The sequence below is a fragment of the Olea europaea genome, chromosome 7 (genome assembly GCF_002742605.1).
Source record: "Olea europaea var. sylvestris chromosome 7, O_europaea_v1, whole genome shotgun sequence".
Classification (NCBI taxonomy): Eukaryota; Viridiplantae; Streptophyta; class Magnoliopsida; order Lamiales; family Oleaceae; genus Olea; species Olea europaea.
Window position 1 is genome coordinate 19,263,892 of NC_036243.1, and position 14,162 is coordinate 19,278,053.

Below are 14,162 nucleotides of genomic sequence, written 5' to 3' on the forward strand. Positions count from 1 at the left end.
GGCGAGAAGAATTCTTCGCTTTTTTCTTGAAATAATGGCTTTTATTAATGCAGGAGGCATGGGATCATTTCAATACAATTGGACTTTGATTGCTCAATGCTCAAAGGCTATCAAAGGTACCAGCGAAATGGCAATTGCTGAGTGCTCTTTTTATCTTCAAATGCAAAGTACATATATTTTGAAATATTTAAGGTACATACGAAGTCACCTCGGAAAATAATCATACTGTTTGTTTACAGAAAACGAGCGTTTTGTCAAAATAGTTCGTTTGCTTTGACTTGAAATACTGACCACAGGCAAGCACAGAGTAACATGATCAAAAGGATAATAATGCATCAACCACTACATGCATTGACACTGCCAGTGTCATTGACAACAGCAAATCAAAATGATTATAGCTTCCAAAAGGGACAACTCCATATCAACCCTACAACAGCCAATGCCTTTTTGGACATCCAAATATCATATCAACTCTTTGTTGGAGAATAGTTTTATGTAAAATAAATACGGCCCTTTTTTACTGACTTAAGATTTTAGATGAAACAGGAGATGATCAAAACTCTTGAATGAGAATATTGTTATTATGTGTTTATGAAAATTGTGCTCGCATTATTATTATTATTTTTCTTTTAAGTGAAAGAATCAGGATTTTTATGTAGGGGATGGAATGATGTTGGATGGACAACTGTTGGGCTTTTTTGATAAAAAGAAAAAAGTAAAGTTGACTTGTCCGAGAAGCTGATTGTTAAAGATCAAATTTATTCTCTTTTTAATCGATTAAACTTTTAATGAAGTAATTCAATATATTAAAATGACGAAAAGTCTTGAATTCAAGTTTTGTTATTATTCCTTTAGAAAAAGAATCTTGCTACATGTATATAAAGATTTAAACAATGGATTACAGAATGGCACATGACATTCTACCATTTGTCAGTTTAAAATACAATTAACTTTTTCATACATTATTTTCCCTTTACATCATATTATGTAATTTTTTATATATAATTTTTATGTACAAATAGCAAAATCCTTATATATGCACCTGAAAACTTTTTCATAATGCAAAACTAAGGGAATATGTAGAAGATTATAATAAAAGATTAGTCAAATTGCAAATTTAGAAGACTCTCTAGGGAGGGGGAGAGAGAGAGAGAGAGATTTCCTTCTCCGTGGGCCCCTGGTAACCATGGAGCAGCACGGTATATACCTTCAAAGTCAATGACTACATAAAATGGGGCTCAAATAAGCAGGCTGGATGGTGGAAATTTTTTTGGGGGCCGTAATTTACCTGAAAAAATAAAGATTTTTGCTTGAAGGGGAAGACTTGATCCGATTCCATCTCTTGCAAGCCTTCGAAGGAGAAATGTTTTACCAGATTCACCATGTAATCGATGCTGCATGGCCGATGATGACGGATTGCATGCCATTTTTAATGCCCTGCGACAAGTTATGTCTCGATGAGTGGATTTGATTTCAAGAACTCTATTGCATCAGCCATCAGCAGCAAGGACCGGAAGGATTCTACTCTAACTCTGTGAAAATCTGAACCTGACTGAGATGGAACTTTTCCTTTCAGAATAATAGCTGTTGGAATGATAGAAATGACTGTACTTGGGAAACAATCCAGGCTGCCAGATAAAATCGAAGCAGTCTTGTGGAGTTATTTAACTGAATTCCAATAGTTTCGTTGATTTTATTTGAATGGAATTCCTAGTTTCAAGATCTTCAAAAGGAACTTGTTTAAAACTACCTATAGATGGTAGGGACTGGATTATTGATGTGAGGTGTGTGGAAGCTTTTACTCGAGGGAGTGCTCTTGGTTCAGTGAATATCGCTTATTTTAGTGTTCATCAGTGGTTGTATACAATCAGCTTACGATGTCATGGTTTGGAGATCTCCAAACCAACTATTTTACACGAAAAATTTAACTCAACCTTTTGCTGCCATTACTCATAGTCATCTGTTGAAGTCTATCTTGTAGATATACTCCAATTGGATAAATGGTCGATTTCTAAATTTCGTCATAAACTTAATTGGTTAATTCACACCCTCGATTTTTCAATAACAGAAGATTATAATATAATAAATAAATGCATCAGCCCCTAGCTTTTGGACACATGGTTCAATCCTCTACAATCATGGGATGTCTAAGTCATACAATTATACAGGAACTGCAGCCAACTTGCCAGGGGATCATGCACGAAAAATAATCGAATTTCATGGTCACAAGCATTTAACAAAAAATGTCAAGAAATAAAATAGGGATGAGAATGAAAGATTCAGCCTTCAAACAAGAATTAATTTAATCATGAGAATTTTGTAAACCTTCTCCGGATATGTTTGATATTTATTTGTTAACATGACTATCAGTGGATTAGAATAAACAAAATCTCGGAAATTCTACTTTCTTAGTAGTTTTCACTGTTGTAAATTTCATTTTATCGAATAAACCAACAGGATCAAAGAATCCTCAATTGCAGATGGTACAGCTGAATCTGGTCTGATTATTGCACAAATATCAGCATCAATATTAAAAAAATACTGAAATGCATCTATAAATAAAGCCAAATCCACAAAGAGTTTTAACTTTGGATAAATTCGCACTAGCCTACAATGAAAAAAAGACAATTCTTGCTCACACTGAGGAAGAAGACAACTATCTACAAGTAATGCTTGTAAAAGATATTTCCTAATAATTTAAAGCGGAAGACAATAATCCTCATAACAGTAAAACATAATAAAGGATTAAAAGAACCAACTGAAAAACCATCCATCCTAAAAAACGAAATTGGTTCAACTCCATCTTTGTCCAATGTCCAAATTCTTTTACCTTGCGCGGCTTTACATTTGACAGTAATGCCGGTGCTTTTGCATTGAGCAACACAGATTGCCATTAGAGAATCTTGATTTCGTCAACGTTTTGGCACAATTCACTTATTTTCGTTAATCGCTTACACCCGGGTGTTCCCACTTCCAAGCGTAAGCTCAAGATCATCCATTCCCACCTCATGAATCCTCTCGCCTTCCCATGGCTTCACAGCCACATTCTCGAAGTCGAATTCTATACCTTTCCCCTTCTCTGACATCACTACATCTTGGGAAGGTCCATCATGGTTTGCAATGGGTTTCACGAGATTAAATGTTGGAGAAGATGGAACCATGTTGGCTGCATTTGCACAGACTTGGAAGTTCATCCATTGACAAGAATCAATAGTAGAGGTGTCTGACTCATCACATTCAGGTATAGTGGCTGGCGTAAAACGCTGAGCACGAGTAGGACTTGCCGGGGCAGAAGCTGCAAAGAAAGGGATATTCAAGGCAGACATGGATTCTTTGGCAAGAGACTCCAAAGTGAAAGTTTGCTTAGGAAGCCTAGTTGGTGAAGAAAGTGGGGGTGTTACCGGGGCACTGTTTGATATTCGGAGAGGGGGGAGAGATGAAGGGAGAGAGTTGAGGAGGAAAGCGAATGGGTGCGATGATGAGTTAGCATCTTGCCGGGATGGGCTTGGGATTGAAGAGGATGACGGACTAGGTTGATATGATGGAATGGGACTCGCAAAATATGAAGATGGTGGACTCGGGTTTCGGGATGAACTAGGAGTGATGTTGGTTGAAGTGCCCCCCATTTCCATTGGACGTGGTTTGCATCCCTGTATGAGAAAATTCAAAACTCTGTTCCATTAGTCTATTAATTTTAGAGAGAAATGCTCTAACCTTAAAAATCACAAACAGAAAGAAATGTTTGCACATGATCTCATTCATTAGTTAACTCTTAACCCCAAATCTCAGGAACAAGAAACAACTGGGCTTCACATTTCAGAAATTTTACAACTAGAAAACACAGTTTATTCTAAACAATAGCCTGATTAAAGGAAATAGTTCTGGAATTAAGCTCCAAAAATTAACTACTTCAATTGTTCTGTTGAGCAATAAATTATATAAATACCAGCACAAAAGGAAGAATACACTTATAAAAGAAATCGTTTACAATAAATAGACAACTAAATCAAAATAAGAACCAAAAAAATGTGCTTAAAAATATATAAAAGGAACAAAAAAGTTTTGTTTTAATTTTATCAAATCCAAATTCCGAAAAAATAAAATCCTCTTAAATAGAACCAAAATAATGGCGATCTAAGCTAAACCCACATCCCAAATCTATAGATCTAAACAAATCAATAGGAAAACCAATGAAAATCCACATATATATACAATAAAAAAACAGATATATAGAAAGAGAAGGTTAAAAAAAATTAAAAAAGAAAGGGAAAAAACTGAAAAGTTCACCATACGATAAGTGGTGCCATCAGGCTCCACGATCCAACCAGCCTCGACACAAAGAGCTTTCAAGACTTCATTGTTATCACAGTGTTTTGGCAGATTGTAATTCCCTTGTGCCCTTAAACCTGCATAAATCTTGGCTGCTATTGCTCTCCTCCACCTCTCTCTCCTCCTGTTATTCTCCCTTTCTCTCCAGGATGGTTTCCTCCTCCCTGCACCACCGCCGCCGCCTCCATCACCTCCTATACCAGCTGCTGAAGACGATGCTGGTGATCCTCCAGTTTCCCACATCATTTTCTCGGCTCTCTCTTCCTAAAACACACACACAAAAAAATAATAATATTTTCTCCCTCTCTCTGTGCGTATATATATGCGGGGGGTGCATAGGTAATAATAGCGTATATTGAGTTTGCTGGGACAGCAGTACTCACGAGGAATACGCTTCCCGCTGCCTTTTACAAGTGTGGAAGAATCTGTGTGTGTTCTGGGATATTAATTTGCATGTATTTTGACAGATAAACATTTTACCGTGTAAAGCAATACTAATATTGGGTTTTTCAAAGTGTACAGTCCACGTAGAACTATACATTTACAGTCCCCTCATGCCCCTCACGATTAACATGGGGCCTTCTCATGTGAGGAACTGTCATATTTGGTGTATAAAATGCTGTTTGAGCTTTTTTTAATTTTAATTTTAATTTTATTATATTTCATTTTTTTTTTTTCTATTTTCAATCACACAATTTTTCATAAAATAATATTATATGTAAATCGAAAATTTTTTCTTTTTTTTTAATCACTCATTTTTTTAGAAAAACGATATTTTCATTTCTACAAAATGAAAGCTAAGTGATTTTGAGTGGGCCCACCTGATCTTTTGACCCTTTTGATTCAACCAATAAGTGGACTTCAGATTGGCACAAAGTGAAAGTGAATACTTATTGTTGGCCTGTCTTGGGGTTCGAGTGGTTTGGGGTATGTTGGATAATTTCAAGTACGAAACTCAATATTTCGTGTCATACTTATTTAGTCAAAAATAGATTTTAATTTAAATTGAAATCAACAATTAATTTTAATCACATATTTTATAAGTTTATAATTTATCAACCATACATGTTATCAACTTTTATCAAAATTTACTAAAAATTTGATTTTAATTCCCACTAAACCGGAGCTTAATACGTATGTCAAGAAAATATGATACCATCTTATGCATTTGGAGCACTTGTGGAAGTGCTTCTCAAAAAGCAATCGACTTGAAGAGTATTGGAAATTTTTTTCGAAGTAGAAAGGTGAGCAGTGATAAAAGAAAAGGAGAATGCTGCTAGAAAATCAGTTGGGCTCTAAAATCTCACTAGTGTTGTTGCAAAAGAAAGTCCAAGGACATATTTTTTCTTGAGCAAATTACATAAATTTCAGGGCAAGTTTATGACTATTATAGAGACATCATCTTGCTTTTAAAAAATTTCCTCTCTAAGCATAATTATTTTTCATTTTTCCTTCTCTCTTAGGTAATACTTATCTATATTTTTTTCTTCATGTTTTTCTTTCTAATTTATACAAATAAATTGTTGTAATTATAAAAAATTCTTTTTAAATAGATTTATATAACCCTTGTTTGAGACCCATTATTTGGTAAAAATAAATTTTGGAATAGTGATTTTTTGAAGAATATACGATTGAAAATAGAAAAAAATTAGGTTTACTTGTAAAATTATTTTATTAGGAAAATATGTGGTTGAAAAGAATTTTAAAAAATATATATTATTCAAAATCAAGCTCAAACAAGGGCTTAAATCTCAATGTATTTTAGGGAATATTGATTTGTCATTTAAAAATGGAGAAACAAAAATTGATCAATATATCCGTGTACCTCAAAAGACTCTTACCAATAGCTACTGTTCAAAGTTGAGTTCACCTTTTCACACTTGACTTTTTGGAACTGGTTTGGCAATTTTAATGGGCTGATCATTACTGTTCATGAGCCCAAAAGTTTTTTTGTATCACTCCTCTAAGAGAATTAGGGATTTACCATTCAATTTTTCACACTCATTTTGACACTTCAATCCCTTAGCTACAGTTCATTACTGTTCACTAAATATCTCCCTTATAAAAGTGGCTCTCTATCTCATTTCGCCACAAGAAACCAAACCTTTAGGCCATCTTCAACGCTGCACCAAATCTTGCGCCAAACTAAAATTCATCTCTAACCATTACATCAAAAGTTACACCAAATGAACAGTGTTTAACCATTTTCTTCCCTTTTTATTCTTTATAATTATTTATTTAAAATATTATCTATTTAATTATTTTATAAATACATAAATTACTAAATAAATAATTACGTTAAATTATGGAAAAGATTAAAGTTATTAATAAATATAAAAATATAGTACAATTAATAAATACACCACAACAACGAAAATATTAAATCATGCCATCAGAAAATAATAAAATGTATTTCGAATTTGGATATACGATATTACGAAGTCGCAAAATTTTTACAATTTAATTCTTGAAATTCATATATTTTTCCCACAAACGATCAATTAATGCATTTCGAAGTGCAGTATGAGCCTTTTTATCCTAAATTTGTCTATGACAAGCAAGGAATTCTTAAAAACGTTGATTTTCGTATTCAACCAACTCAATTTCTGGACTTGACGCTTATGTCCATTCTTAAACTGGTGCATCAGCATTACGTTCATCCTCGATAATCATGTTATGCATGTAGTCATGACATCATGTAATACTTTTTTTCCCAAAACCTTGCGGGTCCTTTCATTATTGCAAACTTCAATTGTAGAACACCAAATGCACATTCAACATCTTTTCTACACGCTTCTTGTTTCATTGCAAATATTTTTTTTGGGATCGTGCGACTCACGAATTGTTTGCACAATGGTAAACCATTTTGGGTATATTCTATCAGCTAGGTAGTAACCCATGCTGTATTGTTTTCCTTGAATGCCATATTGAGCTTGAGGAGCAATACCTTGAGCGAGATTTGCGAAAAGATGAGATCTCTCCAAAATGTTGATATCATTGTTTGACCCAGGAAGTCCAAAATATGCATGCCATATCCAAAAATCATAATCAACTACAGCTTCAAGGATAATAGTTGGGGATTCACTACGACTTGTATATTGTCTTGCCCATGCAGTTGGACAATTTTTCCATTTTCAATGCATACAATCTAGACTGCCCAATATCTCGAGAAAACCACGTTGTTTATTAACAAGGAGTAGTCTCTCAATGTCGTTCGCAGTAGGTGATCTTAGATACTGCTCAACAAATATTTCGACAATGGCACGACAAAATCTCTACAAACTTCCAATAGCGGTAGAGCCATCTATTTTAATATACTTATCAGTAGCATCTGCTGACACGTCGTATTCCAACATCCGAAACACTGTCGTTACCTTCTAATGACTAGACAATCTGAGTCTTTGTACCCCATCCCGTTTCTGCGCAAAATAGTTGTCATGACCTTCCACCGTCGTTAGTATTCGACCAAATAAACCTCGAGACATTCGAAATCGTCAACGAAACATATGTTCATCGAAACGTGGGTTTTCAGCAAAGTAGTCATTGAAGAGAATTATATCAGCGATTTGTCAATGATGGTCGATGTTTCTACGACCCTGAATGGAGCCTCCATGTGCCCATTGGTAAACATGTTGACTAGGGTACTGAGCTATGAGTAGGTTTCTGTTCTAATATATGCTAGTAATAGCTTGTTGCCGATCTTCAGGAAAATCATTTTCATTTTCTCCATCGAACAATGACAATGAACTTGAATCAAACACATAAGAGGGACCTCCAATATTGAAATTCATTTTTGAGTAGTATGCTTGAGGGATGAGGATTGCTCAACCTCAATACTACCTTTTATTGTTGTTGAATACCTGGTCCACCGTTAGATAGGATACCTAGTCAAATTCATCTCCATTATTGGATTGGATTACGTAAAGATCTCAATCGTTCAATTTATATATAGTATCAAATCTTATCCTTCCCTCTTGAAGATGAATCTATATATAATATCAAATCTTATCCTATGCTATTGAAGATAGGATATCTAGGCAAATTCATCTCCGTCGTTGGATTGGATTACATAAAGATTTCAACCGTTCAATCTATATTTAATATCAAATCTTATCATGCTCTATTGAAAATAGAATATCTAGGCAAATTTATCTCTGTCATTGGATTGGATTACGTCAAGATCTTAACCGTTTGATCCATATATAATACGATCTTATCCCGCCTACTCTTTTCTCTATAAATTCTTCAATTTCTCAAACTTCCCAAGTTAATATCATCTATCCTTCTCAATAACCCCCTCAAAAATGAGTTCTATTCCACGAACTTATTCATACTCACATGAAGAAGATGTACACTTATGTCAAGACTATCTTGATATCTCCTAAGATCCAATAGTAAGTATATACCAATCAAAGGATCAATTCTGGTCTTGAGTGGAGAATGAATATACAACACCACACTTCCTTCATTTATCAATTTTAGTCGATCGAAAAGATCTCTAATTAAGCAAATGCAAGTTATTAACGTCACCATTAGCAAAATGCAAGGATGTGTTCAGCAAGTGGAACTTCTGAAATCAAGTGGTGCATCAAAGGAAGATATTGTGAGTATTACTTGTAATGTATGCTTTCAATTGTTAAGTTTCTGTTAGATTCATATTACATTGTCTTTGTTTCGTAGATGTTTCAAGCGAAAAATGCTATTATTTGAAAACCCAAATTACAAGAAATGGTTCAAATTTGATCATGTTTGGCCTGTACTAAAAGATGCTAAAAATTTTGAAGATGACATTAACACAACCAAAGCAATCTACATAGGCAAGGCTGTGTTAGCATTGCATCATCACAGCCAGATTCGTCATCGAAAGACCACACGTCAACGCATTCAACATCTTCTAGATTGTCCTCATTTTCTCTTAATATAAACGAAGACAATGTTGACAATACTTCCACTCAACGACCCATAGGAGTAAAAAAAGCAAAAACAAAATGAAGAAGAATGTATAAAATACTTACATCCATTCAAGAAGAGAATTGACAAATTCTCGAAATTATGAAAAAATGTAGTGAGGAAAGACAACTGAATTACGAAATCCAAAAAAGGAAATTGGCAATGACAGAATATCGTGAGGAGAATAAAATTTTGTTAAAAGATTTGAGTTCGATAACAGATCCAAACCTACGTTTGTTCTTGCAAAACGAACAAGCAAAAATTTGCCAGAAGAGATCTCAATAACAAGATAAAGGATATGAAAGTTCATCTGATTTGTTTGGAAATTATTTTGATGATTTTGGAGGATCTGAAAGCGATCTTCTAGATTGCTAAACTATGCACTTTTTTTGTATCATTTTATTTAAATAAAATTAGATTATCTTATGTATGTCATTGTTTAATATATTTCAAGTAAACTTTAGTAAATAATCGTGTTTGTTATATTTTAATTTTTTTTCTTTTTTTATTAATTTAATAATATTATTTCTTCATTTAGAATTTATTTTAAATGCAAATAATAATAATAATAATAATGATGATGATGATTATTGTATTAAAAATTATATAACATTGATGATCCAAATACCCTTCATCAATCACTTTGACAAACGGTAAAAAAGGGCAAATATGACTTTGCACGAAAATGGTGCAAAGTGAATATAGTGCTGAAACTTTGAAGATTTGACTTTGATCTAATTCTCATTTTCTTGCAAAAGTGTAATTATTGTAGACATATCAATCCCTCAAGAAACAAACGACGAAAGGGAAGGAAGATTTAATTGTATCTTTGTAGTATATATGTGTAAAATAATGGTCTGTGTGCATGTTGAGTTGATGAATAACTTTTTTGTCAGTGTAATTTATTTCATTTTCAAACTCTTTTAGATATACTTAAGTTCCGTTTGGTATCCATTTTTTTTAAATGTATTTTTCTCTCTCTTCTTTTCTGTTAATCCTGAAGTATAAGTTTCCCCTTCAAACAATCTGAAAGAAATACCGTAACAGTATTATAGAATTTTAAATTCGAGCTCACCGATTTCATGATATTTCCTTAAAACGAATTTGTTGCCTTTAATTGTGCTAAAGGTGTCCAGTAATCATTTTTTAGGATAGAACAAATTTCGTCTCCTATGGAAACAGCACAACAATCTGCAGGAGTTCCAACGAATGCAATGAAGTGTTTTTACTTCGAAAACAGTACTAGAACAAGAGGGAAAATGAGATTCAAAGCAAAGAAAATTTACAATGAAAATTGTGTGTTTTTTCTGACAGTGGGGCAGACTATTTATAGGCTTGTTCGTGGCCATTCGAACACCCTCCAGAACAGTCGTCACTACTCAGACAGCCTCCAAAACTCCAACAGACATTTTAGTTCAATACTGCATCTGTCAAGTTGGTTAACGGTCGATGGTTAACGGTCGACTGTTTGGTCGATTAACAGTCGTCTATTTAACAGACCATCCAAAAAATTACCCGGAAAAAGCTAATGAAAAAATAAATTTTACTAAGTACCCAAGAATTTGATTGTATACAATTTGGTCCAAAAATTCAAATAAATTTCGTCCAAAAAAATTAATATAGTGCAAGGACGCACCCGCACCGAACACATGCCGTGCCGAGCCGGCCGACAGCGGGCCCGTGTGGGCTTATGATCGAACCCGATAGGATATAGATCTCCCCCCTTTCAAAAACTATTGGTACCCCTTGAGACCCAAACTCAATTCTCAAACTTGCACCATATAAACCACACCAAAGTTTCATAACTTTTCTATGTGGGATAAGTATTTAAGCAAATCAAATTCTTCACTAATTCATAGTTTTAAGTGAGTTATTTTGACATTAAATATTTCATTCAATTCTAAATGGTTTTCGATAAATAAATATATCACGTTCATCATTTTGCGGAGTAGAGCATGAATATGCTAGGTCCCGTATTAATTAAGATGTGGGTCCTACTGAAATTTGGGCTAAAGTTGACCCATTTCATACCATTTTTTAACATTTTCAACCATACATTCTTTATTAAAATAATATTACACGTAAATTAAAAACTTTTTCTTATTTTTCAATCACACATTTCTCATCAATTTACTATTCAAAAGTACATTTTTACGTAAAAATGTCTCCCGAACACTCCCCTTAATATATTGTTGATTTGGCACTTAGGAGGATTCGCCGTGTGTGAATCTCCGGAAAGAGTTAACATTTTCAAAGAAGACATCATGGGGTGCTGGAAAGAATGCGGAGATGAAAAAGCAAGAAAGAGAGCTGAATGATAAGTTAAGGTTAGCTGAACAGGGAAAAGATCATGCGGGGGAGCAGTTTATGATGTTGAGTGAACCATATAAAGCCGGAGCTTTTGGTACAGTTAAGGGTTTAAGAACTAATCCGACCGTTCTTCCTGATGAAAGCGTGAACCCCAGACTTGAACAGATCTTAGCTGAAGTTGCTGTTGGAAAAGAGCTTATTGTTGCTCTTGCCAATTCAAACGTGAAAGAAATGCTTGAGGTCTGGTTCACCAGCATTAAGAAAGTTGGTAGTCGCGATAGATGATGCACTTGTGGATTTTTGTGAGTCAAATGATGTCCCTGTGTACAAGAGGGACCCAGACGAAGTTATTGATTCTCTTGGAAAGGGAACTGAAATTCCGAATCTTGAGGGAGTTTCTGCAGCTGGGATATAGCGTTCTCCTTTCGGATGTTGATATAGTGTACTTACAGAATCCATTCGATCGTTTGTATCGCAACTCGGATGTAGAGTCCATGACAGATGGTCATAACAATCTGACATGTTATCGATGAACCTGCTATGGGTTGGGCTCGATATACCCACACAATGAGGATTTGGGCGTATGACTCTGGTTTCTTTTATATAAGGCCTACTATTCCTTCAATAGAGCTTTTGGGTCGGGTTGCTGACAAGATTACTCGCCAGGAAAACCTTTGGGTCCAAGCAGTTTTCAATGAAGAGCTCTACTACCCATCGCATCCAGGTACTATAGGTCTTCATGCTGCGAAGAGAACTATGGATTTCTTTCTTCATGAACAGTGAGGTTCTTTTTAAGACTAAGAAATGATGCTAATTTGAAAAAACTCAAGCCGGTTATTGTTCATATGAATTCCCACCCTGATAAATTTCAAGAATGCTAGCAGTAATAGAATTCTATGTTAATGGCAAGCAAGATGCTCTAGATTCATTCCCAGATGGTTCAGACTAGAAGTGAAAATGTGAAGATCTTGTTATTGGATATTTTAACTTTTAAGATAAGTTTTACATGTTTATTTTCATTCTGTCAATGCTTCACTTTAATGCAACCGTACGAATTTCTGTAGTTGTAAAGGAACTTGTCTTCTATCTATATTCAATATAATGTAATATAAATAAAAAACAATATGAATAGAACTAGCATTTTAAAATTATTCAATCTCCATCTCTATCATTGAAGTTTGGAATCAGACAAGCAATCAGTATTAAAATGTGCCACTTGTATTGGCTTTTGGACAAATATGCATTTGGATCTTTTCTCAATCCTTAGCAAATCATTCAACTTGAGAGAGTATATCCTACACCCAACAACTGCTGCTCTTAACGCAGTATTGAGCAAATATATAATGCAAAATTAATAAATGTGAGCAAAACTTCAGGAAATAATCAAGATTTTAGAATTAATATTACATTATTTGCGACAAAAATGTTTCGGCTCAAAAGCATTTTCCACCACATGAATTTCAAAAAGGTTAAACCCCATATGGAATGTAACGCCAATTCATACATGATTCTGCACAAAACCGTACCTTTTCCCCATCGTATTATCTCAGGATGATGAAACTCCAAAGAAAGGATAGAGTGAATAAGTAATATCCTAAAATTATGTGTATGGAAGCCAAATCAGAGCATACCAAACCATCCGCTTTCATCATATAAGAATATCTAGACATCAGTCTTTGAGCAAGGATCCACTACAGCAGAAGCATAACCGTAATAGCCCTTCCCTTCGTTAACCAGCACAGGAGGATCTTGAGACGTTTGACTGAGTTTAAAAGTTCACCTGTAAGCAAGGTTGCTTGCAAGTACAGTGCACAATGAAATTTCCCGTTTGTAATTGTCCAAACAAACACTAAATCAAGACAATTAACTAGAAATGTTAGAAATATGTGATTTTATTGGGTGTATTTATGTATTTAGCCCGACTGAGATGGCACAACCAAGATCTTCCCATAGACACTTGGAGTCGGGCTGCTACAATGCTATCCAGGCATTTATTTCCACAATTAATTTTTTTTTATTCTTAATTGTGATGTGGACAAATATAGAATGATGTAATTATAAATAAATTATTTATTATCTTTTTAAATTGAGTAATTTTATCTCAATTATATTTTTGAGAATATTAATTTCTCATTGAAAAAATGAACAAACAAAAATTGGTATCCGTTACATAAACAAAACCTCAAGGGAAATTCCTAAATTTCTCGAATGATTGACACGCTTTTTAAGGAAAGGTTCTTGTAATTTGCTCCTTGTTCTTTATATAATAAGGTGGGGGCAGATTACGAAAGTTGTCTACTCAGTTGTTTAGTGGTCAACCACCCAATCAGATGTTGCCACCTTACAAGTTGGGTCCCAATCTGCTGCAGTGGATTCCACCTCATTTCTTGTTTATTTATGATTTTATTCTTTTCATTTTGGATAATTCTATCTATTTCTTTTTTATGAAATTCACTAATAGACACGAATGGTAACAGAGAGCCATAAAGGCATAAACCAACAATAATGTACCAGTAACCAGTGTATTCTTGTAGAGCTTCAATGGAAAAAAAAAAAAAAAAAAAAAAAAAAAA

At 34.2% G+C, this 14,162-nt stretch overlaps 1 protein-coding gene and 1 pseudogene across 1 annotated transcript; one reads left to right on the top strand and one right to left on the bottom strand.

Moving 5' to 3' along the window:
- Nucleotides 1-2,530: 2,530 nt before the first annotated feature.
- LOC111397295 (protein BRASSINAZOLE-RESISTANT 1-like) lies at nucleotides 2,531-4,786 on the bottom strand. Its single transcript, XM_023024142.1, has 2 exons — nucleotides 4,288-4,786; nucleotides 2,531-3,650 (listed from the first exon to the last, which is right to left on the bottom strand). The coding sequence occupies exons 1-2, from the start codon at nucleotides 4,573-4,575 to the stop codon at nucleotides 2,952-2,954; spliced, it is 987 nt and encodes a 328-aa protein (XP_022879910.1). The 5' UTR covers nucleotides 4,576-4,786; the 3' UTR covers nucleotides 2,531-2,951.
- Nucleotides 4,787-11,441: 6,655 nt separating this feature from the next.
- LOC111398025 lies at nucleotides 11,442-12,608 on the top strand (annotated as a pseudogene).
- Nucleotides 12,609-14,162: the final 1,554 nt, after the last annotated feature.